This window comes from Eleginops maclovinus, chromosome 13 (assembly GCF_036324505.1).
Source record: "Eleginops maclovinus isolate JMC-PN-2008 ecotype Puerto Natales chromosome 13, JC_Emac_rtc_rv5, whole genome shotgun sequence".
Classification (NCBI taxonomy): Eukaryota; Metazoa; Chordata; class Actinopteri; order Perciformes; family Eleginopidae; genus Eleginops; species Eleginops maclovinus.
Window position 1 is genome coordinate 19,946,492 of NC_086361.1, and position 26,732 is coordinate 19,973,223.

General features: G+C 43.8%; 1 protein-coding gene across 5 annotated transcripts in view; it reads right to left on the reverse strand.

The window, feature by feature from the left end:
* Positions 1 to 62: 62 nt before the first annotated feature.
* Positions 63 to 26,732, reverse strand: part of LOC134874775 (triple functional domain protein-like) — a 79,797-nt gene continuing 53,127 nt past the window's right edge. The window contains exons 22-63 of one of the 5 annotated variants that reach the window (XM_063898942.1): positions 26,335 to 26,449; positions 25,708 to 25,823; positions 25,338 to 25,460; positions 25,058 to 25,252; positions 24,850 to 24,965; positions 24,202 to 24,268; positions 23,942 to 24,051; positions 23,368 to 23,437; positions 22,982 to 23,071; positions 22,800 to 22,892; positions 22,612 to 22,723; positions 22,331 to 22,521; positions 21,606 to 21,707; positions 20,281 to 20,310; positions 19,085 to 19,230; positions 18,859 to 18,958; positions 18,411 to 18,654; positions 18,190 to 18,297; positions 17,273 to 17,466; positions 16,016 to 16,186; positions 13,055 to 13,150; positions 12,285 to 12,433; positions 12,131 to 12,197; positions 11,430 to 11,533; positions 11,274 to 11,343; positions 11,102 to 11,191; positions 10,921 to 11,013; positions 10,405 to 10,455; positions 10,232 to 10,309; positions 9,937 to 10,116; positions 9,143 to 9,323; positions 8,758 to 8,982; positions 8,170 to 8,672; positions 6,526 to 6,773; positions 6,230 to 6,353; positions 6,111 to 6,138; positions 5,832 to 5,994; positions 5,017 to 5,138; positions 4,241 to 4,319; positions 3,963 to 4,163; positions 3,731 to 3,869; positions 63 to 3,617 (exon numbers count right to left, since the gene is read on the reverse strand). In XM_063898942.1, coding sequence (XP_063755012.1) covers positions 3,060 to 3,617; positions 3,731 to 3,869; positions 3,963 to 4,163; positions 4,241 to 4,319; positions 5,017 to 5,138; positions 5,832 to 5,994; positions 6,111 to 6,138; positions 6,230 to 6,353; positions 6,526 to 6,773; positions 8,170 to 8,672; positions 8,758 to 8,982; positions 9,143 to 9,323; positions 9,937 to 10,116; positions 10,232 to 10,309; positions 10,405 to 10,455; positions 10,921 to 11,013; positions 11,102 to 11,191; positions 11,274 to 11,343; positions 11,430 to 11,533; positions 12,131 to 12,197; positions 12,285 to 12,433; positions 13,055 to 13,150; positions 16,016 to 16,186; positions 17,273 to 17,466; positions 18,190 to 18,297; positions 18,411 to 18,654; positions 18,859 to 18,958; positions 19,085 to 19,230; positions 20,281 to 20,310; positions 21,606 to 21,707; positions 22,331 to 22,521; positions 22,612 to 22,723; positions 22,800 to 22,892; positions 22,982 to 23,071; positions 23,368 to 23,437; positions 23,942 to 24,051; positions 24,202 to 24,268; positions 24,850 to 24,965; positions 25,058 to 25,252; positions 25,338 to 25,460; positions 25,708 to 25,823; positions 26,335 to 26,449 — 6,042 coding nt within the window. In that variant the 3' untranslated portion in view covers positions 63 to 3,059. Of the gene's footprint in view, positions 3,618 to 3,730; positions 3,870 to 3,962; positions 4,164 to 4,240; positions 4,320 to 5,016; positions 5,139 to 5,831; positions 5,995 to 6,110; positions 6,139 to 6,229; positions 6,354 to 6,525; positions 6,774 to 8,169; positions 8,673 to 8,757; positions 9,001 to 9,142; positions 9,324 to 9,936; positions 10,117 to 10,231; positions 10,310 to 10,404; positions 10,456 to 10,920; positions 11,014 to 11,101; positions 11,192 to 11,273; positions 11,344 to 11,429; positions 11,534 to 12,130; positions 12,198 to 12,284; positions 12,434 to 13,054; positions 13,151 to 16,015; positions 16,187 to 17,272; positions 17,467 to 18,189; positions 18,298 to 18,410; positions 18,655 to 18,858; positions 18,959 to 19,084; positions 19,231 to 20,280; positions 20,311 to 21,605; positions 21,708 to 22,330; positions 22,522 to 22,611; positions 22,724 to 22,799; positions 22,893 to 22,981; positions 23,072 to 23,367; positions 23,438 to 23,941; positions 24,052 to 24,201; positions 24,269 to 24,849; positions 24,966 to 25,057; positions 25,253 to 25,337; positions 25,461 to 25,707; positions 25,824 to 26,334; positions 26,450 to 26,732 lie in introns of all 5 variants that reach the window. The other 4 variants (XM_063898941.1, XM_063898940.1, XM_063898944.1 and 1 more) reach the window with 4 other exon arrangements.

The window sequence follows — 26,732 nt, forward strand, 5'->3', positions numbered from 1 at the left end:
GGTTCAAATAATAAAACACAAACATAAATAATAACTGAAAAGAAACAAAATGTCAAACAGGGTAAAAATATGTTCATTGTGTTTAATTTCAAAATAACTGATGGCAGAATGAGAATATTTACAAGAGGAAAAGTATGTATGATCTGTACAAAGAAATAGCAAAGATAAAAAACATAAAAACAAATAGCAAACATGTAATTATGAAACAAACATGACGAGACAATGAAAAAAACAAGCCTAATCTGAGGTATCCAGTCCAAGTGTCCTTGTGAAATGGCCTGTGCACACCTTTAAGAATAAATAAAAGGTAACAGCGGACTGTGATCTCTCTCTGTGGTCAGTTTCAACGTGCCATATTAGAAAATGGGTTTAGTTAAGTGGTTATACCAATGTTATATTTAATTTCCAAGACAACATGATTTAATTGCTGTTTTTAGGGTACTTTTCTGTGAATTTATGAATGAAATATTTTGGCAACAAGTATCTGTACATAAAGTCAGGACACCATTTATTAAATGATGAAAAATCTCTCATTTGACTCTTAAAATAAAATGCTAATTTTCCGGTGACGAATAAATCTCTCTCTGAACTCCCCTGCCTTTTTCAGAACGGGCAAATCAAAGCGTTTATCTCACGTAAACAATCTGCGTCACGATGAACCATATTGCATTAAGTACTATAAAGCTAGAGCGACTTTGGTGTACCAATACTACCGAGGCATACAGTCAAATAAGAAGTGTTAAATATATTTTTGTTCGAACCGTAATGATTGCAAATGTGTGACCTCTAACGCGGCCTGGAAGTCGTAACACTCAAAATAAACACAAACTACCAGCAGTGCTTGCAGTACCAAGTACGTGCTTTTCTCTAGATTTATTACAGATACAACAGATGTCTTCATAAATAGTTGCATAAAATGTTAAAGCCGCAACATTGCACATGATAATCAAACATAACATACAATGAGTGCATTTACAGTCATTTCTCTTCCTCTGCCTCCACATTCACTCCCGTCTGACTCGCCGCCACCGAACGCCGCGAAAAGTCTCACGTCCCGCCCGTCGGAGAGCGGGACCCCGCTGTGAATGTGAGGGGAACGAAGGCAGAGGGCTTCGTATATACAAGGTAAGGCTTAAACATCTCATATCTGCGCAACACAAGTTTTGTTCTAGGAAAAGCAAACGATGGATGTCTGTTCTCGGATCGGACAGTGCAGCATCGCGACTGTATCTTAGATTTAGGTACATTATATAAGCGCAGCCATCAAAAAGCTCTGATCGGACGTATAAATGTCTCAGGAGCCTCGGTTACCGTCCCCGGGCGTCTACAGAAACTTTTTCTACAATGGATTTCTTTCCTTGGAAATGTAGAGACAGTACTTCTCCTCCTCTATACATAGTTTCTATAAGAAAGGGCTGCTGCTCAAAAGTCTTTGAGACGCAGTTTAGTGTAAAAGAGCCAAAACACACAATGTCTGTTTCCCCCTGGCATCAGGAGGGTGGGGGGGCAGTTTGCTCTCTGTGTCGAGGCTCCTCGGATCAGCTCTAACTCTTGCAAATGGAAAATAAATAACTTTTTTTGTTGTTTTTTTTGTTCACTTTACTAGAAAATCTGTTGAGTTGAAACCAGCAAGCAGCAGTAGACAAGGGCATCCGTCAGATACGTGATTGGTGAGAACTTGGTTCTCGAGGACTCTGATTGGTTTAGACCTCAACAGGCCTTATTTGTGAAAGGACTACAGGACTTTAGCAACATTCTGTGAAAGAGGATAAGATCTAGGGATGCACCGAAAATTCGGCCACCGAAAATTTTCGGCCGAAAATGGCCCAAAAGTGCATTTTCTGTTTTCGGCCGAAACACTTTTGTCACCGAAACAACAAGGCCGAAACAGAACGTTGTGATGATGACGCAAGCAAAAAACCGCGAACAGCACTCGGGCCAACATGTCTGCGGTGTGGACGCAATTCACTGTGTCTGAAAAAGAACAACGAATAGCAATTTGCAATACGTGTAAAGCCGAAATTTCTAGAGGGGGTATATCTGCAAAGAGTTTTTCCACGTCGGGTTTAATTCATCATCTTAAATCAAAACATCCCGATCGCTATTCTGAATTTGAGAAAAACGCGGCACAGAAAAGGAAAGCCATTCCGAGCACACCGACTCCGTCTGTGGCAGACGTTTTTGAAAAGGCCAAAAAGTTTCCCAGTGATGGTGCCAAGGCTAAGGGCATTACACAAAAAATGATGGAATTCATTGCCTTAGATGATCAGCCGTTCTCTGTTGTAGAGGACGTGGGATTTCGTAGGCTGATAGAGCACATCGAGCCCCGTTATGCCATACCGAGCAGACGACATTTCTCAGACGTATGTTTACCTGAGCTGTTCAATGTTGTTGCAACTCACGTCCATGAGCTTATGGCATCTGATATTTCAGCAATCAGTTTCACGACCGATATATGGAGCTCAGACGTCAGCATCACGAGTATGCTCAGTCTAACTGCACAGTGGATCGACACAGATTTCAAGCTGCAAAAGATTCTGCTTAATTCACAAGAGTTTCGATGCACTTGACTTAAATGCACTTTGTTTTTTTATGAGAGAACATATTTAATTTTACAATATTTCAGCAGGCCAGTCAGTTTACAGGCCTGTACATTATTATTTCATGTAGGCTACACATGTGTGGTCAAGTTAAACATTTCATTTTATTTTATATTGTGCATAATGTCAGTTCTAAATAAATATTTTCATAATTTCGTGATTTATTTATTCTTTGAATTGCAACGCCTTGATTTTTAGTAAGGTTAGCACACAGTCATAGCCATAAATGCAATGGTACTAATAATTGGAATAATAATTTATTTCGGTGTTTCGGTTTTCGGCCTTGGTTTCCTCATTTTCGGTTTTCGGTTTCGGCCAAGAATTTTCATTTCGGTGCATCCCTAATAAGATCAGCATTCATTATTTCTAGCTTTCTTTAACAGCTACACCATCCAGATGCTGGTCTCCAGAGCAGCCTGCAGTCGCTGCAGGACCGCTAGGGCGAGGGTTGGACTTCCTCTAAACTCGAGGCTGCAGGCGGCTCTGGATGAAGCTCCGGACTCCTCCGATGGCCCGAGCGTCAGTCTGATTTTTCCTCCTGTCGATGAAGGAGATGAGGCGGGAGGTGTCCAGGCAACCCTCTGTTCTGGCCCGCCCGTCAGCCGGGTCGGCCTGCAGCCACGGCTCCTGGAGGCAGAGCCCGGCTGGAGGCCTGCGGCACGGGTCGGTCCTCAGGAGCAGGCAGATGAAGTCCCGGGCCCCCTGGCTGACACCCTGGAAGTAATCCCTGGGGAAGCTGAAGTCCAGCCGGCAGATGTTCAAGCAGGTTTCCTCGGCGCTCTCATCGAGGAAGGGGGAAGCGCCGCTCAGCAGCACGTAGGTCACCACACCCAGGCTCCACAGGTCGGAGGTCGGCGACACTGGCTCTCCGAGGACCAACTCCGGGGAGGCGAACTCGGGGCTGCCCAGCAGGGGGTGAACGTAGTGGGCACTGTTGAGCTGCACCGCATCCCCGAAGTCTGTGAGCTTCACCGACGGCTGGCCGCTGGCGCTGTGGGCCACCAGCAGGTTCTCAGGCTGGGAACAGAGATCAGTTATCACCTTCAGTCTGTCATCACATCACATCTGGCTAAGAGAGGACACATGATGCTCATTCTCAGATTCACATTTACTACGGTGACACTTCTTACTTTAATGTCCAGGTGCACTATCCTGGAGTTGTGCAGGTAGTGTAAAGCTTCTAAAACGTCCCTCAGGTAGGAGGCCACTTTCTCCTCCGTCAGATTCCCCCAGCTCACGATGTAGTCCAGCAGACGGCCTTGGTCAGCCCTGGAAATTAAGAAAAATCCACAACCCATCAGACGGAAGAAATGCAAGGGTTGATCGAGACTAAAGAGCTGAGTAGTCAAAAGTCGTGCTCACATCTCCAGGACGAGGGCGTAGCTGCTGGGGGTTTCGTACGTGTCGATCAGGCCGACGATGTGGGGGTGCTGGAGCCTCTGGAGCAGGTTGAGCTCCTGAGTGACCCGGTCCCTCCTCATCAGCTTCTTGTTCACCTGTTTGACCGCCACCAGACGCTTGGATCCCCGCTGGTCGCACCGCTTCACCACAGAGAAACGACCCCTGCAGAGGAAGAGGAGGGGGGTGGGTCAGAGGCCTGGTGGTCTGAACTATGAATATAATGAAGGTGAGTCTTTTACCTGCCCAGCTCAACCACCTCAGTGTAGTGAGACTCAAAGTTGTCTTTCCAGCTCACTCTGATGCCGTCAGGGGACACTGCTGGAGACAGATAATCAGATTATGTCCTCACAATGAGCTCTGGGGACCGGCTCGATCAGAACCAGCCATTCAGACACTGAAATACTGTTAGAGATCCTTAGCTCTCCAATTACTACATGAATACCAGACCATATTTCAACCATAGTTATTTTAGGAGGGAGCTCAGGGATTAATATCATGGGGTCCGGACTGGACTAGCTATAATTCTGAAATCTCTGTAAACTTACATCAAAGCGTGTTAGCAATCGCTCCAAGGTACTGATTAGACTCATGTGTGAGACTGAATACGACACCCCGTCTTTACAAGCTTTAAAATGTATTTATCGTCTGAATGGGGGGATTAAGTGTGATGTTTGTTTCTTATCAACCAAAACCCCCACAAATACATACATATGCCCTTAATAACTGTGCAGTATATACCACGCTGCTATATCTCTTACAGGTTGTGTATTTTGGGAATTATGTAATTATTATTATTATTTTTTCTTCTATTTTTTATATTTAATATTGTTTTTAATGCACGCTTTAAAAAAAAATAAATGTAGGCTGTCTTTGGCTCTATTGCTGTAGCAAATGTACCCCCTCTGTGGGGAGAGTAAAGGTATTCTGAATCTGAAACATAAATCCCTGATTACGTCTCAGTATGTCGTTGCAACACCTGAAAGATTTCGATGGAGCGTGTGGTGTTTGGTCTTACCCAGGACTCTGAGGCTGGCTGAGGACGTGACGCTGCCGAGCTCGTTGGTGGCGACACAGGTGTAAACGCCATCATCCTCAGAGGAGACGCCGATGATCCGCAGCGTAGCCTCACCCGTATCGCTGAAACAAACAGGTTTCATTGAATCCCTTCTTCTACTTCTCTTTTTCAAACACGAGTAACCACATATACGTGACAGTCCTTTAGCACAGTGAGAAGCAACAAGGGACAAATTGGAGGACAAAATGCTAAAACATGCACTTGTTGTGTTAAAGGTACTTGTCTCTAGACGAGTGGTTTCATAATCTTATTTGAACTATCAAATAGCTCATCCCTCTTCGTTGAGACCAACTTGCATGTCAAATATAACATTTAAATATATACCCTGTATAGACAAAAGTATTGGGACACTCCTCTTAATCATTGAATTCACGTGTTTCATTCAGTCCCATTGCCACAGAGGTATAAAATCAAGCCCCCAGCCATGCAGTCTGTCTTTACAGACATGTGGGAAAGGATGGGTCGTTCTAAAGAGCTGACTGAACTTGAACGTTGTCCTGTAACAGGATGCCCCCAGTGCAGGGTCATAAAGGCTCCTGCAGGTGTGATGTGTAGGTGTCCCAATACTTTTGTCTATATAGTGTATGTCTCCTGTAATGGCAGGAGATAAAATAAAGGGTTTCTTTTTCAACTTTTGATATCTAAATTGTCCTCCAATCCTGGAATGACCCATAAACCTAAAGGACGATGAGTCTGATGGACTTTTAGCCACATCTCTTACTAAATATGAACTTCCCTGTGAAGTGTCTCCTCACCTGTAAGCGGTGCTAAAGTGTCCGTTGTTGCTGAGGTTGCTCTGGTCGGGTCCCTTCCAGGTGACAGCGGCCCGGGGGCGACCGCATACCTTACACCTGAGGGTGACGCACTCTCCGTCGTCACACGTCACATCGCTCAGAGGAACAAGGAACTCTGGGGGAACTGGAAGAGCAGTCAGAGGTTAAATACTGGGTCTGCAGATTGTTTCTATCTTGTTGATGGAAAGTATTGTTTTTGATTTTTTGTTAATATTTTAATAAACTCAACGACACACTTACCATCATAGATGTAGTTTGGATTTAGAAGCTGAAAAGAAATAAAAGAGTACGTGTTAGATATGCACTGGGGAGCATTAGCATGTCTTGATAGGAGGTTAAAGGTGTACAGATGGACTCACCTTTACAGAAACCTTATTGGACTTCCTGTAACCGTTTTCCAGCTTGGTGTCTTTCTTCGCCTCCTTCTCCTTCTTCTCGGATTTCTTCCGGATGCGCAGGGTGTGCCAGGACGAAGACTTCCTGCTAAATATACAACCGTTTAATCAAAGCAGCAGGTACACACACACTCACACTCACATATAAAGAATACTCTCTAATCATTTTAGAGACACATTCACTTCATTTTACCCTCCTCAAAAAATCTGAACCAAGCAGTAAAAACAAAGCATCCTGGCATCATTTTAAGAGCTCTTACTTCATGGATCCCTCGGGGCAATCGGGGACGATAGCCGAGGTGTGTCCCAGTACGAACCCGGGGATCCAGCCCTCGGCGGCGGGGCCCTGCTCCGTCGCCGCCCTGAACACCAGGAACATGTTCTGCTGGTTGCTGGCCAGGATCTGGACCACTTCACCCTGACAGACACTGATCTCATCCTCCTTCACAGCCATGTAGTCCTGGGTCACCAACATGGTGGATACGCTACTGCTGCTGCTGCTTTCACTCTGGGAGGAAACACGGGGAAAACTGTGATTAGGCATTCACTTTATAGACTGTCTGCCAGCTCAGAGTTGAGTATCCCAAAGTTTTATGTTAGTAAAGTATAGTACGGGTCCCCAGCACAGTGAAACTGTTGGATGCTGACTTGTCGGGCAATTAGCACAACTAGCATAAATAGCGTAATTAGCATTATAGCTTATGTTGACATATGTAAAATAAAAAATGGTTGGGCCGATTTGAATAATTTTGGAGTGGTTTGGGGGGTTATTTAGGATGCTGAATCCACTTCTGACATTTTCATGATCAAAAATGGCCAATGGACATATTCGTACTCTCTGTAGGCTGATTTTGATTTATTTTTTGTACATTTTGAAGTTTTAGTGGACTTTGGATCATCTGGATTAGAGAGACTGCTTGTATATTTGAAGAAAAATTGTCAACAGAAGAGGTTATTATATTCATCTTGTGCTCTCTGGTCGCAACACTACTCAAAGTGGTCAAAATCTGCCCACTGAGAGCACAAATACCGAGATTTTGGATCCTGAGAAATGTCAGAAATGCATTCAGCATCCTCAGTAACCCTCCGAATCCACTCCAAAATTGTCCAAATCTAGACTATTGTGCATAGGATATAATGCTAATTAATGCAACTTGTGCTAATTGTGTAACATCTGCAAGCTATCATCCGGCAGTTTCTATGTGCTGGGGACCCTTTCTGTACATCTCTAGCATAAAACTTTAGGGTACTCAACATTTCCAGGTTCACAGTGCTGGCAACTCGACTACTAGACAGAACTATTCCATTAAATCTGATCCTAGTACATTTAGTGAATACAAGTGAGAGAAAAGGTCAGATCAGGAGGTAGAGGTTTGATTAAGTCCACTGGATTTAGTCTTCAGAAAGGATTAGAGTGAAGGGACAGACTAACAAACAGCAAGGTATTATTTTGTGAAAAAACAAACAAAGAGCCGAGTGAAGAAAGGCAGAAATCAGATGTTGTCTCGTCTTTGCTCTGCGGGCGAAGACGAGAGCGGAGTGTCAGGCTGAATGAGAGGGTCTCTGTCCGGTTTGTAGGCCACAAACGTCGGAGGTTAGTCGGAGGAAAAGTACATTTCAGTGGCACACCATGAAGACAGCAGCAGGTGGAGTACGGCCAAGAGGAAGTCAGGTGTTAGTAGAAGCGTTGTGAAAGTTTAGAGACAGCCTGGAAGAGGAACCGCTGAAGAGCTGAGGTCCACTAGAGGGGGTCTGAGCCCGGAAACCACAGAGAGAGAGAGGATGCTGAGGAGCAGGCTGTCAGAGGTTAGTAGCACTGCTGCAGCGACAGGAGACAGACAGGACGGACCGGCCTCCCTCTGCGGGTGGGGGGGGAGGGTTAGTCGGTGCAGCGCCGCTCTTACCCCATTGCTCTGGGTGGACTGGATGGACTGCTCGCTGGCCGACGAGCACGTGCTCATGCGGTCGGCCTCCTTGCTGTGCGTGGAGTGTCTGTGGCTCCCGGACCCCGAGCCGGTCTGGATCTGGTTGGAGTTCTGCCGGACCGGACTCTCCCCCGCCTCCCCCGGGAAAGTGAAGGAGCCAGGCCGGCTGGCTGGGGAGCCCGGCATGGAGCTCCAGAATCCAGATCCGGATTTGTGGCCCGGGCTGGGAGGGGGAGGAGGGAGGCCGTCCTTACCGAAGGCAGGGGTGGCCAGAGGGGGGGCCAAAGGGGACACGGCTCCTGGCCGTGGTTTGGAAGTGGGTGTAGAGGGCAGGGGCCCGACTGTTGCGCGGGGGACAGAGGCTACAGCACTGGCAGGAGGGGGGGTATGTGCTCGGTCCTCAGGGGGCTGGATAGGGCGCTTTCCCTGGGGGCTTCCCCCTGGAGGGAGGGGGGCAGGAGGGGCGGGACTTGGGGATGAACCTGGATCATAAGTGAGCAGAACTCACACCTCAGTCAAACCTTCATTGTGCGACAGACTAATTTAAACAGTACGGATGGTTCCTACCTGACATCTTGTTGGGGCCGTCAGGGTCGGGGGGGTGGCGGAGGGGCTGGGGCAGGCGGGAGGGCTGGGGGATCCTGGAGGGCCGACGGGAGCCACCCTGGGTCCCTGAAGGGATGGAACTAGCCGGGGAGCTTCCTCCTCCGACTGCAGGGGCTGCACCGCTGCCTCCCCCCGGAGCCCCGGCACATGGCCCCCCACTCGCCCCCACATGGTTCCTCTGATACTCTATTGGTGAGGTCAGAGCTGGGGTGAGATACAAAGGAAATCACAAGTAACACACAGTCCCTTGTGTGTGTGTGTGTGTGTGTGTGTGTGTGTGTGTGTGTGTGTGTGTGTGTGTGTGTGTGTGTTGTGTGTGTGTGTGTGTGTGTGTGTGTCAGCCTACCGTTGAGGAAGTTGCGTTGGATCTCGAGGATCTGGCCGATCTGAAGGGTCCACACCTCGCGCACCCCTGGGTGGGCGGAGTGGAGCACGAAGGACTCCAGGGGCCCGTTGGAGGAGCGAGAGGTGAGGATGAAGGTGCAGAGATCCGCCTCCATGCTCTCCTCCATGCCCAGACAGTTCACCTGCAGGGGGGGGGTTTCATTCTTTAGAGACAACATTGTTCTTGTTTCTTGCATAGATTTATAAAAATGTAAACTACAAAACAATTGTCAGTTTGATGAGACCACATTTTTAGTATAAAAGCTACAAAAAACACAAACAGATATTCTGCCCATGATGCAGGACGGGACCCCCTACCAGGGTTGCACAAAATATATAAATATTGGTTTTAACGTCATGACAATTTCAATTTTTGTGACACATATATCAGGTATTTTCAGGAGAAAACTGCACTTTCTTTTTTTAATTAGTGACATTTTTCAAGTTATTGCGCAATTTGTGCAATCAAAGAATACTGTAAGTAACTTCCTTACATTTTTCTCTAAAAATGTGTTGTATTTTTGCAGTAATGTTGGTCCTTGATTTAATACTGTTATCAGGATATTTAACAATACCATCTTCCTCATATCATGCAGCCCCGATATCTACATGTCTCGGTATAACCGTGTTCTTTGTACATGCTTGTAATTCCCAGTTCCTCCACCAGAGGACGCTACAAGCCCTTCATCATCCCTCCTCCTATGACATCATACAGCACCAGTACACAGAGTTTGTCCTCCTATGCAGGCCTGTTACCTTGATGCTGTTCTTGTAGAGGAAGCCTGGCAGAGAGAAACCTTTCTTCTTGTCGAGGGGCTCGCTGAAGATGACCACCTGCTCGAAGAGGAAGACTCTCCTCTCCTTCATCCGGCCCTCGGTGTCGGACACCATGAACGTGTCCTGCAGCAGGAGGCGACCCTGAGCCACGATCTTCCCCTGGAGATGGACCAAGATGGAGATCGAAAGATCAGGTCAAGAAACCAAGAGAGACAACACTAACGGTGCGAGTTTAGATTAAAAGAGGACTGTGCTTCCGATGGTCATTACTTACATCGAATCCCTGAAGCCGGCCGACATTCATCATGTCATTACACCTTTTCGGCACGATGCACATCACCTCCACTGCTTTCTGTGAAAGTCACAAGGGACCACAATGTTGACGAGACTCCAGAACACGTTGGGTTTAATATGAAGTGATTAAGAAGAACTGTTTGACGCTCTTACCTCTAACTCCATGGACTCCAGCCCAGCCTTTTTAGAGTGTTTCAAGAAATCCTAAAACAGAAGAAAAATAAACTCTGAAACTAAAGAAATATTTTAAAAGTGAGATGTACAATTAAAGACAGCAGGTGACAGTGAGGATAACATGTAGAGATGAAGCAAGTCTGAACTGCTGATTTTCTTCCTAAAATCCATAACTCACAGCAAACACAAACATGTTGGTAGCTTTTCTTTCATCAAACATGTAAATTCAAAGGTATGTTGAAAAATGATGACGTTAATTAAAAGTGTCCTAATTTCAAATGTGCATGAAGTAGGACTTTCTTTTACTCTCTCAAACAAATCAAAATAAAAATGCTCGAGGTTTGGAATTACTATGTAACTAATTGCAGTATATTCTACTTTGACAGGCTATATTTTCCCCAGGAGAGAAATAGGTACAACACATTTGAAAGAAAACATATTTGATGTATTTAAAAGGCAGCTCTGGCGCCCCCTGCTGTATAGTAATAGACGGACCTTGAGCAGCAGCTGGTACTTCATGATCCTCTGGACTGGCTTGATGAGCAGGTCTGTGATCGGCACCCGCTGGCCCAGCCGCTGCTTCAGGTCCTGCAGAGGTCAGAGGTCAGAGGTTAATTCAGAAATTAAGAAAGCAACTATTCTGGGGTAAAATCTTTGAAAATAATCAGGCTCATACCTCAAAATAGGTGTCGATGTACTCCGAGACGATGTGCTCCGACTTGGGCTTGTTCTGACAGTACACTATGTACATGGTCAGTCTCCGTTCCTGCGTACGAAAAGCACACAACATGATCCAATGTGTACAAGCATGTACAACAGAAAGACACATTTGGGAACTGCAGACAAACCTGTTTGAGAAAGAGCGGTCCCAGCCGGTCAGGGTCCTCCAAACATTTCTCCAACTCCCCGAGGAAGAAGCTAAACACACCAGAGAGAGGAGAGTTAGCGACAGTGCTCGTGAATCTGAACGGGGAAAGGATCCTCCAGATGTGTGTGTCACGTACTCTTTGTGCCAGTCGTAGATCTGGTGGATGTTGCCGAACACGATTTTGTCTTTTCCCTTCATATCGTCGGGGACTCCCTCCTCCTTCATCCGGCTCATGTAGCCCTTCAAATGGGAACACAGTTACACATTAAAAACAGCGCGTGTGCTGTCCCCCACCCCAAGATACCATTGAACTGTCCAGTGAGGTGACCCCGGCTTCGACCAATTCGTAGTGTTTTTGGGAACAATGGATCACACATTTACACTTTCACACGTTTCCACACAGCCCCCTTTTTGTTTTCCAAAATGTATTTTAATTAATGTATTCATTTATTTTCATTTATTAGTATTTTCTATTAATTTTAATCCTTATTATTTTATACTTATTTTATATTTCATTTATAAATGTCCTTATGGATTGTGTCGACAGCAACATTTTCTAAATATATTTTATTTTATGTATTTATTTTTTAAGAAGAAAGCCCAATTTATTTATTTAATTCCCCATATATTCTTATTTATCTTCCATGTTTTCTTTTGTCTGTATCGGCTGTGTTGATACAGATGAACTGAAATAAATAAAAGATAGTAGATGGATGTGGATAGGTTTGTGGACTGTGTGGATAATGATGCTAATGCTAGTCAGAATAGTCAGCTGTGCTTACTACTGGGAAACCACCTGATGTAACCAGTGAAACAGCTGATGGAGTATCGACTCACCTCCACCACCAGGCCCAGGTCTCTGACGTAATCTCTCTCCGTCTCCACCATCTCCAGCAGGATGTAGCTACAGAACAGAACAGACATTTAAATCAAAATTCAAGAAATCAGTGTCTGTGTTATTTATGATATAGATATAGGAAAACAGACGTACTGTCTTTTCTTCAGGACGCTGTTCCTGCGTTCGTCCACCTCTTCCATGGGGGAGGAGGAGGAGAGGAGGGAGTTGTCAGAGGGGTTGAAGGAGGGAGAGCTGCTGTCCCCTTGCTCCACTGACAGAGAGCTGGGTCTGTCCTCCAAAGCCTGAAACCACAGAGGAACAGAAGGTAAGCAGACTTAAGACTTAATGAAATGCTTTCATGAACATCTCTTAAGGCAACTTAGGCAAAGTTCACACGGTATATAAAGAGCTTCACTTTGATTTATTGGTCAGATATTAAAAAAAACTTGGGGGGGTTTTCTGGCGCAAAAGAATGATTACACAGTCGCAGCACTCAGGCACACTGAAGTCAGCATTAACAGTTCTTAAAATAAAGTAATGTGCAGAGGAAGCCAACAAATGTGTGAGCAGACACTGAGGAAGAGGAGAAAGAGACACCATTTTTAATTAAGTCAGGGTTTTTTGTGGAGTGAAGGGTGCTACTTCTGCACAGAGGGGAGTGTGAATCCAAGCCTGAGCAGAATTAGGATACATGTTGATATAGAGTGAAGAAAATCTGCATATTAAACTAAATCAAACATCAGATTCCATGTTATTTATGCGGTTCACACTGAAGAAAAACCCAACTCATTTGTACTTTTGCGTGCAGTCTGAGCCCGGCTGATGTAAGACACATTTAAACTCTGAATAATGTATCGTAAAAGCTACCTAAATAACTTTATGTACAAAGGGAAACATCAAACTAAGTGTGTTTGTTGTCCTACCATCTTGCTTTTGACCAGCTCCTCGATGGCGCTCACCAGCTCTGCGGCGCTGGGCGTCTCTGAACTGGACGGACGGACGGACAGACGAGAAGAGGTCTGAGGACAAATAGAGAGATGAGAGTGGAGAGGGGGGTGGGGACAGAAAAGAGCATTAAAACCTGATAAAATGTACAGTTTATTACAGCTATTCTTTAATCTCTATATCTGCTCTATGTGTTAATACAGCTATTCCTAGTGAGAAAATAGACGATACCTCATTTAAGGAGATTTAGTCAAAAAATGTTCATAAAAAACATCTCTTAAAAAAAGACATTAAAAGCTCTATGTTTTATGAGGAACTTCAAGGATCATTGAACCCATGAATGTGAAACTTACTGTAAGCTGGAATAATCCATAAAAAGATAGCAAAATAAAAAGCTTATTACTATACTGTTGGTTAGGATTCATTTCAAAGTTCGATATAGGTTAATGTTACCCTTTATTATTTGAGTTAGCAATGACTCAGTGAATATGTTTGTTAAATGTTTAATGCTGTAGTCGGGAGAGAGCTCCAAGTGAAGCCCCGAGGCCCGGGGGTTTATCTCTTAAGCGAAAAAAAGAAAAGTATATCATAAATAAACTTCAAAAAGGTAGAAACATGGGGTTGAAGTCGGGGTGAACCAAACTCAGGAATGGGAAATAAAGTGAGATATGGGAATAAATGGTGACGGGGAGAAGGTGGGGGGCAGAGAAAGTGATGGATTCCTTTTTTGCTTCGTCGGGTGACGATGATCATTCTTTGAAGTAAAGAGAGGATGCTAACAGAGCGAAGGATGGAAGAGGGATGTGCATGTATGTAAATATAGTTCAGGAGAGGCTCACCCTTGCTGTGCTGTGCTTCAAGACTTTCCCCAATTAGGTTTTCTGGGTGAGGCTGTGTGCCCTTCTGGCCTCGCCAGCGTTTAGAGATGCCAATTACTCGCATGGGTATGAGGTTAACGCACAGAGGGTAAAAAACGGAGATGAGGACGAGCGGGCGGGAGAGGGAAGGGGAGTGAGGGGGTTTGAGGATGATGGGAACACGGGGGGGGCTTTTATTTTGACCTAAGCATATTGAGATTTCCAGGGGAGCTGCCTGCTCTGCTGACGGGGGTTTCTACTTTTCCAAACATGCAGGAAAAAGCTGCAGTCTTTAGGGTCAAGGCGTTAAAAAACGAGGCATTAAAGCCCTCTGATCCGGACTCGACCCGACAGAGAAAACATCCACATTGCCATTTATTAAGAGTTAAGAGCTACACGCGTCTTCTCTTTATCTACATTTTCCCACAATGCCCTCACTCCTGTGCCAGGCGACTCTACAGTGGTGTGTTGTAGAAACAGGGCATAAGTCCAAATGAGTGAAAAAAAAAAAAGATGGAAGGAAATAAATCTACACTAAAGAAATTCAGGAATCAGAAAAATACAAAAGTTAGGAAGAGTGAATTTCAGGGGACAGAGAAAAAGGTGTTTTTTTAAAAAGAAGAAAGTCTAAAAAAGCTTAAATCCTTTCACTATAGAAAGTGTAGTTGGAAAAAAAGGAAAGGGGTTTAAGCAAGTTGCATTTAAAGCTGAGGAGCAGGGGGGAGAAAGGAATTAAAGAATTGATCGAGGGACGAGACGGGGGAGAGCAGGGCATTTCAGATGGAGAGGTATGGAAACTGAGACAAAGCAAAGACAGGACATAAATCAAGGTAATGCTACAGCGTGGCAAACAGCAAACGATACAACCAGAAAACAAAACAAAAGAGAAACAGAAATTAGTGTCAGAGGAGCTTTGCTGCTTTAGTCGAAAACTCGGAGAGAGTGAAACCATTCATTGCTTTCTGCAGACGGGAGAGTGAGATGCAACATGCCAAGATCAAAAGTTATGCATCACAGAAACCAAAAGGAGTCACAACTTCTGTCAGGAAATGCTTTTTTTTGGGGGGAGTGGGAGACAGAGAGGAGGGAAAATGTAACCTTAAAATCATAACAATGAGGAGAAACAGAGCCTGTGTGAGAAGTGTTCGTCTTAAAGAAGATCTCAAGTGGGGCTTAAATTAGCTTCTCCTGCTCCTAGGTGCAAACATATACATGATGTAAGGTCATTAACCCTTCAATCATACAAAAGCCAATCAAATCTGAAAGTTTTAGTCACTCATATGATAATAATTCCTAATCATGAGGAATAAAAGGTGTTAAAGCTGTCTTTCCTGTTTGGTTTGAACTATTTCTGCACAACTGAGGTCAAAATAAAACGGTACAAGAAGGAACATAAAGCTCATGGGACAGAAATTTCTGACGGCATCTCGGCTCACTTCACCAATTATAGGATGAACCCCCCCCCCAAAAAAAACTCCTTTATGACTGAATTTGAAGGACAGTTTGTGACCCAAATCAAAACGATGAGAAGAAACAGAGCCTGTATAAGAAGAAGTGCGTCCTACAAAAGATTATAAATTGTGCTTTAATTAGCTAAACATGTTACCCCCGTTCCTAGGTACAAAGTGTACATGATGAAGGGTCATTTACCATTTATCAAATACACAATATCCAATCCAATGTGATGGTTTTAGTCACTATTCTGAAAGTAATTCCTACTAATGAGGAATGAAAGATGTTGAATCGGTCCTTCCTGTACATTTTTCGTTTAGCTATTTCTGCACAACTGTCCAACACTGACAGGAAGAGTGCTAACATAGATGTCTGAAGGTGATGGGACACAAATCTCTACCAACATCACTATATATAGAATCTCCAAGGATGAACCCCCCCCCAAAAAACTCCTCTCTGACCTAGTATAAGAACTCTGTGAACCTACTCTGCAGCACCAGAAACTAAATCATAATGTCTCCCCTGTGACTCCTCTTCCTCCTCCTGCAGCTGCTTCATCATCTCTCCCTCTCCGTCCCTGTGTCTCTGAACCGTGTCTCCGGCCCCCCGCCGGGACGTCCTCCCTCTCACCTTGTCGTCCTGTGAGTCTGGCTGCAGCAGGCTGTGCTGCTGGATGGCCATGGGCGGGGGCAGAGGCACCGAGTCGGCGCCCTCCTCGCCCTCCTCCTCCCCGCAGCTCTGCATGCCCGAAGAGCTGGACTTGGACAGCGTGCCGCTCGACAGGCCCTCGTTACGAACCCTCTGCAATAAATCAGTTCATTTTATTCAGAAACAGAATAAAAAATACATTTACCATCACAAGAAATGATGGAGATCATCAGTGTGAACGTTGGCTGGATACAACAAATAAAGACGTATGACAAAGGGAAAATAATTAAGTAAATTAAAGGCATTTCAGTGTGTTTAAGCTTTGATATATTTGGTAAACAGCAGCAGTCATAGGCTCTCTTTGACACATAAAGAATGTAACAGGGTAATATTTTCTTATTCGTCCATCTGTCGTTTAAAATATCATTCAATAATTTAAGCGACAGCTAAAGACACATTCTTTTTAGATGAGCTTGTTATTAACGACACCGCCTTTAAATGGTCTTTCCTTTTCAGTCGTTTTATTGATTTTATTGGTCTTAGAGGGTTTTAATTTGTAATTAGTTTTCAATAGCAACATTTTGTTGGTCTTTTAATATTTGGACCCTTTATTATAATTATGAAGGTTTTATTACTATCATCCTTTCACATTTTACTGTACACATGTTTGCTTTTATTTATACGGTTCTCTATCTTTGTATCGATTTCCTTAGTCTTGTGTCTTATTTTTCCCAGAGGAATCTTTCCTGTTAAAATGTTATATTTTCTCGCTATGCTGCATGTCTGAAAATGTCTCTGACCTGAGGGGAATTTATTGTTGTTTGTCTTTAACTTGTGACGTGTGCCATTTTTGTAAAGCACTCTGAGCTGCACATGCTGTATGAAAAGTGCTGTACAAATAAAGATGTATTATTATTATTATTAATACCTGTGTGCCTCGGCAGACACCACTGCATATGATACACATGTTTTTTGAACCCTTTATAGGATGCCCTTTTTCTAGTTTTATGTGTATGCAAGGTGGAATAAGTTGGGATAAGGTCTGCTGTCTGTCGTTGAGCATATTTACTACATTAAACAGGCGCTGTGCATCGTCTTGGACCATGATATGGCACGAATTACTTTGTTCTGTCCTTTCTTAAAGTAACGAGGGAAGGTTTTACAGCGTTAGGATGGACGACAAAGTTTACATCACAAAACTACATTGGGACGTGATGAGAGTTGTGTGTGTCCACCCACCTCCTCCACAGTCTCGTCCTGAGGAGTCGCGGCGCTGTCGTCAGAGTCTTTCTGCGACCCCATCGTCATCTCGCCGCTCTTCCTCACGTCGCGGCTCTTCTTGTGCTTGTGGGCGAGCTTCTTCACGTGGCCGTCAGCCTTGCCGCTGCTTAGTCGGCGCACTGGGCTGGTGAGCCACTTCCTCAGCGTGTTACCTTAGAAAAAGAGAACAACACAATTAAATGTTGAGAGGATTATGTCAGTGAAATAACAGAGGGAGGTGAAGCATTTTTCTTAAATTGAATTCTTATATTTAGTGCCTTAAAGTTCCTTGTTGTTGTAAGAAACAGCACTAGATTACAGAAGCCCTGAAAAGCAAAACCACATTTGGGTGGTCCATTTTCTAAGTCTGATTTAAACACTTTTTAGGTCAAAAATAAATATATATTACAGGATAATCTTTATTCAAATTATTTGCATTGCTGTATCTGTGAAACAGGTGGAAAGCAACGTATTTATCAGGTAATTTATTCATTTATTTGCTGTCCGGATAATTTCTAATGTTTGTTGTTGTAATACTCACTCAGGCCACAAGAGGCAGAAGTGCACCACCAACTAAAGGCTATGGCTTTCTTTTGGCTGGAGATTTGTTGTGTTCTGTTTTAATAACAACATTTAAAACCTATGGCGCTGAAAGAAGTACTCCCTGTTTCACAGATAAAACATAAAGATTATCCAGATAAAACCTCTATATTTTTCATACCCGTTCTTCAGTCATTAATGACAGAAATCACACTTCAAAAATAGATTATCGGGTATATTTGTTTTGGTCTCTCAGGCCTTTCAATATGAGGTTTTACTTCAAGATAGTGTAATAAGTCATCTCTAGTGCTTGTTTTTTCAACATGGAAGTGCTTGTGTGTCACAGGAGCTCCTACCTGGTCTCTTGGGCCCAGGTGAGGTGTGGGAACCGATGCCGTGACCGGGCTGGAGCGTGGCAGACGATCCCGGCATGATGGAGTCGTTGCTGCACACCGACAGAGTGTCTGAAAGTCAAAGTATTTAATTAAGCTCCTGTTTCAGAGCATGAACTGATCAATTTATAAACTGTACATATCTGGAAAGACCATTTGACTTCCCTAACACAGACACTGTGTACCTTTGTGGTTGTAGATGCCCTCCATCTCCATGGATGAGCGCGAGTGTGCGATGCAGAGCATGGAGCAGGGCACCAGGCCCTCCATGGCGGGGGAGCGGTCGGTGGTGCGGACCAGGCACCAGTCGGGCTTTTCGTGGCAGCGCTCCAGAACCTCCACCGTCTGACCGCGACGCACCGTCAGCTCGTTGCTGTTGCTCGCCATGAAGTCGTGAATCACCACGGTCAGCTCACAGCCACCGGAGAGCTGGGGGGGGGGGGATACAATATGGTATGATAAGAGACAAGATGAGGTTAGATACGAAATGTGGTACGGTACGATAAGACACTATACAAAACGAAGATAGCATAAGAAATACTGCATCATTCCTGGTCTTCAGTAGGTAGGTGTGTGTGTGTGTGTGTGTGCGTGTGTGTGTGTGTGTGTTTGTGTGTGTGTGTGTGTGCTCACCTTGTCGCTGTCCAGTGTGTTCTGTGAAGTGCGGGATGCCAGAGAGATGGTGTCTGGTTGGCTGCTGCCTTCACCCTGACTGTCCAGGTCCTCTCCGTCCCTGAAAGACACACACATCATGGTTAGAGGGTGTCCAATGAACTCCAGAGTGCGGCTCCACAGTTCAATCTAAATCGTCTAGGATAAAAAAAATACAGTAACTAATGAAGTACAGCCACATGTTTACCTTCCCCTCGCCCTGTGGGGCTTGGCGGAGGTTGTTTTGGGGATATGGATGGGCTCCTTCAGCGCTCCTCTCAGGTGGATGGTGCGCTCCTGAATCACCTCCCTGATGTGTTTGATCCAGTCCTGTTTGTTCTCGATGCTGGACGCCTGTTCAGATTGAAAACACGTCCAGGGTTAGAGTGACTGGGAAATGACCTTTCTCTGGAATTCTTGTTTCACTCTGTGTGCTTCTCACAAGTCTGAATTTACCTCCAGTCACCTCTTATCGACTCAATTTCAGATGATTTCTTTAGAAATATATGATCCTACTTCAGACCAGTGATTCCCAACAATCAACAACTTGTCAGATTATATAAACATACTTACTAAATTAATAAATATTCACCCTTATGCGAGTCATTTCCCTTTTAAATGATAATGACTGTATCTTCTTTTTAAAAATCAGGTTCAATAATTCACTTTCACAGAATTTTTTTTTCAAGTCAGTTTTTTATCTCTATCTGCTATAAAATCCAATATCGTCCATTCCCCTTGCACTTATGTTAGGCTCTTTCAACTACTGATCCATTACTCTTGCTAAAGATAAAGTAAGAGTAGCTAATTCAACTTTTTTTAATCCATAACATTACGCAAACTGACTCTACTCTTGTGTTGTTCTCCTATCAACTGTGCAGCTTTAGTCCTCCCGGTTTGATTACTCTAAGACATATAGTATACATAATTACCCAAAATCTGTGTTAAACCTTTAAAGCCAACTTTATTCAGACTTCTTACCACAAGTTTTACTAAAATGATATGGTCAATAAAACTCATTTACACCAAATTAGTTGAGTTTAAAAAAGGTCAAAATGCTGAGTGATTTACATACATTTGAATAAAAGCCAAAATTCAATGAAAGTTCTCGTGGACAAAATGGAAAAACATACTAAAGACAAGCAAATGTGTTCTTTGACCCGAGGACAACAGGAAGGTTGCTTTGACTTTTAACACTGACAACAGTTTAGTTAGGAATCTCTGTCCGAAATTCACAATCGTTCACCGCCCAGCTATGGCATTAGTCTTAAATAAAGGATTTATTTGATGGGTCACATGTTGCTGCTATTACACCTCTAGTTCAAGCAGGGTGAGGATGAGAGGCGCTCAGAGTTTCAGACTTGTGAGAAGTGAGGGCGGTGTGTCGGGATAGTTGGTACTCACCATGGCTCCGTGTTTGGATCCCTGACTTAGCTTTGAATTTGAAATATAAAATAGAGAATTTCACTGGTTTGATTTGTGAAGGTAAACATGACACATTTGTTACTCTGACAGAATGATTTGACACGATGATAGAAACACTCATATTCTGCCTCGACAGCCAATGAAAGGTGAAGCAGATTGGATGGTTGTGTGTGTGAGAGCGTGTGTAGATAGCAATGAGACACACTTCGTTCACAATGCACATACCACAGGACAGCTTCTCAGCGGTTAGTCACCGTGTAACATTGAGTTGTAACGCTCAGAATTAAACGTGTGAGGAGTTCGGCTTCATGCTGTTCCAACGGCTGACACTCATTTAAATCCATCTAGTGACAAATTCAACAGGAAAACTCACAGAAGATTTAAAATTCTTCCAGTGAGCTCGATAAATGAATGCTTTACAGTTGTTTCATAATGGTGTTTGGATCATTAAAGGGCCCTATTATGCTTTTTTGGGGGTGTCTCTATCCAGTTGTCTGTTATATAGGTTTTAGTGCATGTCAATGGTCTGCTTTCCTTTACTTCCGTAATTTATTGACATCACTAGTAACACTAGAGCTTCTATTGGCTAGCGCTCCAACACATCGTACCTGATAGGCTAAGGGGTGGGACATCTCTAAGCAGCAGAGCCGGCTAAAATATAGAGCTTTTTCAACATTAAAGCGAGTAAACATGTCACATTAGAGGCACAACACACTAAGATGAACCTGAAAATTGAGCGTAATAGGACCCCTTTAAAAGAAAGCCTATTTTTCAGTTAGAATATGGCTACTAGTCACTTCACAAAGTGGCATCAAGCCAGGATGGGAGATGGTGGGCGTTCAGGGGTTGAATCGGTGTCAGCAGCGTTGGTGGAAGCATGTCAGCCCACAGAGAGAATTAAAGATACAAACATCCAGAGAAAGAACAGCCCCAGATGTGTTTGTTAACGGACGGATCAAAGCAGAGGACAGAGAGGGACGAGAAAGAAGACAGAAACCCAGAGGAGAAGAAGAGAGGAGTTTGTGACTAGAGAGAGAGCTTCTGCTAGCTTAAAGCCGCTCATGCAATCAAAGGAGAAAATACAACACAGGAGGGCTGAGGAAAGGAAAGGTGTGAGTGTTGAATATGAAGAGGAGAGCAACACTGGGTTAGACCAATACACAGTTTTTCCAAAGCATTTATTTATTTAGTTCATTTTTAAGACTTTTCCTACCCTGCAAATTCAAGACTCTGCCTTGGAAAATCTGTACTAGTCAACCCTTGAAGACATTTGTTGGATTCTTAAGAGAGGAAGCGTGTTTTACCTTGAGCACAATCTTGTTGTCAGACGTCGGGGTGCGTCCCACCCATAGAGCAAACTTACAGGGGTCTCCTTCAACGTGTTCCGTCACCCCCAGCTCTGACGTCTGGGGGAGAGACAGGGATGATATGAGGAGATGTAAATCACAAATATCAGCTTTATAACAGATTCTTGCTCCAGATAAAGTGTCATTTCTTGAGATATCTGAGACAGTGTCGAGTCGGGAAGGGTCGATTAGATTTAACTACAGCTAAGTGATGATGAGAGGCACAGAGGAACATTTAAATGCTATTAAATGCTATTTGTCTTTTGGGATTATGAAGCACGGATCAGTTTGTGAAAAAGCACAATGGGTTATCTAAATAAACAAAGAGCACATCAAAACAAATCCAGTAAAAGCAGCCGATGTATCTGTGTGTGTTATTTGATATCCACGGAATAAGCTGGCTGCTTGCTTGCCGTTTACTTCCTGCAAAAACACCCCTGTTTATTTATAACAGTTGTAAATAAATAGGAGTCTTTTCCTTTAACAGCCTTGACTTGATTTCAATCTCAGTGTTTGCACACGGCCCTGCAGTCTCAAGCTCTTAGATAGGATTCATCCTTTTAAGAACACAGGTACAAAAAATGATGCAACTCGGACACATTTCAGATTGAACATATTGGTGATTGAGACCTAATTATTTTAATTCAGTTACTCCTCTGATCCAAACACCATCCTCTACTTACAAAGAGTTTGCTCTTGTAGATGTATTTGCTACGGCCGTTTGAGTCCTTGACCTCCTTGCTGAAGATGAGGGACATCTCAAAGAGGAAGAGGTGGCGCTCCCGACCCTTTCGGATCAGAGTCTTCGGATCCCACACCTGGAACGACTCCTGGAGAATGAGCTCGCCCTGGGACTCGATGTTTTCATCGAAACCTGGGAGAACGAGAGGGATTGAGCGTGTTTAAGTTGATATTAATACAACATACAGTAAGAGATCACAGACACATAAATAACGTGTGTCACCTTCCAGCATGGAGAGGTGCATGGCATCGTTGGCTTTCTTAGGGACGCTGAGCATCACCTCCAGGCCGTCCTTTATTTCTCCTTTCCCTTCTTCACAGCAAGTCAGCAGCTCCTAAAAACACACACACAATCAAACAAGGCACTAACAGAGAGACACACCACAGTCGTGAGGTTTGACGGGGGGTTACCTTCAACAGGAGCTGATACTTGGTGATTCTCTGCACCGGTTTGATCAGATAGGAGGAGATGGAGTTGGCCAGTCGGTGCCTCTGTTGGATCTCCTGCACAGAGAGAAGAGCGAGGTGAGATCGTACGTAAAGCTGGGGAAGAAACACTGAATATTGAAGAAATGGTTGTCGGTGTCACTCACATCAAAGTAGTTCCCAGCATGCTCTAGGATGAGCTGGGTGGAGTCGGGCTTGTTCTTGCAGTAGTTCACATACATCTGGAACTTATCAGCCTAGAGGAAGAGAGAGATGGGTTAATGGTTGTCATCACAAAGGCATAAATCAAGTATCTAAATGTACCTGTCGAAAAGCAGGTTTGGCCACACAAATTAAATGTTTATATCACTAATAATATGATCAATTATAATAATGGCATCTCAGGTTGGTTGAAGCATATTACTGAGTCAAAATACATTAAAAAACTCAACATGCATAGTACAGAAAATAATAACAGATACGTTTCCAGTGTGATTGGTGTTTTAGGGGTTCAAATAATTAGGTGTGCTGCCGGAGCACAAATGATACACACCCATGTGACGAAGCAATGCCCAACATCCTCCGGGAGCTGCTCGTATTTCTCCAACTCTTTGAGGAAGATACTGACGATAAAAAAAGAGATATAAATGTAACACACGACACAAATATGAATCCATTTTTTAATCAAATCTAAAACAAGTATTGAATATGCATTAACTTCAGAAGAATTGTAGTCCAACAATGTACTAAAGACACCAAACTTTGCTTTAATGTTGTTGTAATACTACTTTTTTGAAGCACAACTCGACAATACCACCTCCGTTGTGCAATATGTACTGCTTTATCATTATTATTATTATTATTATTGGTCAGACTCAAATTACTGCAAGAAATATGTAAATAACACTTATTTCTACTTCTTATCTGGCTGCTATCACACTGCATTCTACATGTTACACTTATTTTGTATTATTATTTACTGCTACTGATTTTTCTCCACCTGGATGTCTTCTTTAATTTTGTAATTTGTGGAATATTTATTAATTTGTGCATGCCTCATTTTGCAATATGTCCCCTCTGTGGAAAAAATGAAGGTATTCTGGTTTATTTTACAAGGTGTTTCTTACTTGTGGTGGAACTCGTATAGATCCTGCATGTTTCCAAAGATGATGTGCTCCTTGTTGATGATTCCTGGAGGGATCTCCTCGACACCACTGGTCATCTCCCACAGGTAGGTCTGCAAAGAGACAAAAAAAAAGACAATTTAAAAAACAACAAAAATCTTGTAAACAGCTTTCTGATTCATTCCCAGATTATGTGTGAAAAGCTGTTGCACAACAGTGGCATCAAACAGGTGAACAGCGGTGGGTGGACAAGCTGAACTCACATCCATGCACTCCCGCAGGTCTCGCACGTAGGCTTTCTCTGTCTGAATCAGCTCTGCCATGATGAACCTGCACACACACACACAATAATTTTTACAAAGTCCTCAAACACATAATGATAAATCACCACCGCGGACGGCTCTCTTTCAGCCAGCCTGCCTAATCAATTTACATTAATGAATAATGAAAGAGGGCCATAGCACTGAGGTGGTCATAAAGCATCCTGAACGACTGAGATCACGCTGGTGATTTGTGACGCTCGTATAAAATGTCTCCTTTTCCTGCCTGTAGCTTCAGCTGGTGTGTCTGTACTTGAGTAGGAGAACCGACTTAGTAACCACTGGTCCACTCTGCTGCGTCTTTTGGCACCTGTCCAATTATTTAATTAAACATCCAAACATGCTATGAAACATAATTCAAGATAAGGAAAATGCAATTAATAATATGCTGACGTGCTACTATTAGGCTAGCTTAGCACGTCCTGTTTATTAGCAGAGCTTTTAGCTACGCAAGCTACATACTAAACATTTTAATTTGGCAAAGTGTAAAGCATTTTTTACTCCGCTGCATTATAACAAACTATCATTTTATTTATTTATTTGAAATATATTGTTCTAGTAGTGTGACATAAACAGGAAGCGCTGACATACTCCTTCCTGCGCGCCGACTTGCGTTTCTCCTCGTTGAGCTCATGAGCGGCATCGCGCAGTTTGACCTCCGACCCCGGAGCCGTGGCGGGGATGATGTCCAGCTGGAGATCCTTACTCTAAGAAGAGCACAGACACATTAATAAGGGATGTTAAGAGGCAGGTCTAACCTCAATTATCTGATTTGCCGCTAAAAAATACGAGCACGTACGGCCTTGTTCGAGTCCGAGGAGATGCCGAGGGCTTTCTCCAGGCTGCAGCGGTACTTGTCCATGCGCAGCGAGAAGTCCCGGTAGCGTTTGTCCACGGCCGTCACCCATTTCTTGATCTCTCCAGCGTGACTGTGGCCTTTCTCGCAGAAGCCGTCAGCCAGCTGGATCAGCAGCTTGACACGCTCCTTAGTTTGCTGAAGGAGAGGGGGAGGGGGTTGAGTGTTATAAGTACACACATAGTGACATGTATCAGAGTGTGTGTGTGAGAGTGAGGCAGACCTTGGCTGTGATGTGGAAGTCCTCGTGCTCCTTCAGCAGCTCCTGTGTGTGGTGGATACTGGAGCCGGTGGAGGTGTGTGTGGAGAGGTAAAACTCCCCGGTGTCGTGAATCCACTCCAGAGCCTGAAGACACCAAAACGCACACACCGTCAGATCACATGACCACAGACAACAGTGTATGTGCGCGGGTATGAAGCTATGAAACTTCAGATCAGTGGTGGCAAGAAATTAGTCCTTTATTTCATTTAAATCCATTTCCTGCTGGGTCCATATCCACTTCCACTTCAGTAAATATCTGATATCCCCCCTCTGCTTCAGCCACACAAGTGTCAGTAAAATGGATTTGATTGTGTTTTGGTGTGTTCTGTACCTGTTTGGCGCTGCGTTCAAACACCACGTACTGCTGACACTGGTCCAGCCGCCGCTTCCTCATGGTCCAGAAGTGGAGGACGCGGTTCTCTCTCTGCAGCAGCTCATTGAGGATGTCTGAGAACAACAGAAAACAGACAGGATTCAGATCAGGAGTTCCCAACTTTGCAGGACATTTCAAGTTTCCCTGGATATTTTTTTCACACATTCAAATTTACTCTCAGATTTGATCCTTTCTTAGCTGTTTGTTTTGTTTTGTTGGTCCTGTTGTGTGTTTGATTGAGTTGTTTAAATGGCAAATTCAACATCAGGCCAAGGGACTACTGTTATTAAATAAGCCTTTTGGATTACACTGACACATCTACACTGATGTTAATCAATTTGCACTGTGGGGAATAAACAAATATAACTTTGCATACTGCTAACATTTGAATGGGCTGGTTGTTTTTTGACTATTTCAACCCTTAATCCATTAATTCTACCTTTGTTTGTTACTTTTAGATACCTAGTTTAACCATATGGGCTATCTATTACTTTCAGTTATCAATGGCAGCTAAGTATCAAATTATTTTCTAAGCATCTTAAAATAATCCACAGCTTTTAATAACTAACTTTTTACATCACTTACTTTTGACCTGCTGTTCTGGAGCTTTGACATGGCTCAGCATCCCGGGCATGTTGACGCTGTTCCTGTGCATGTACTTGAGGAAGACGTCAGCATTTCTTCTGGCCAGAGTGCATGCCTGGTGGAAGTATTCACACACACACACACACACACACACACACACACACACACACACACACACACACACACACACACACACACACACACACACACACACACACACACACACACACACACACACACACACACACACACACACACACACACACACACACACACACACACACACACACACACACACACACACACACACACACACACACACACACACACACACACTGAGATCAGAGATGGAACTTGATGCCTTCTTAAAGAGCTGCGTTGATTCTCCTGTGCGTTAC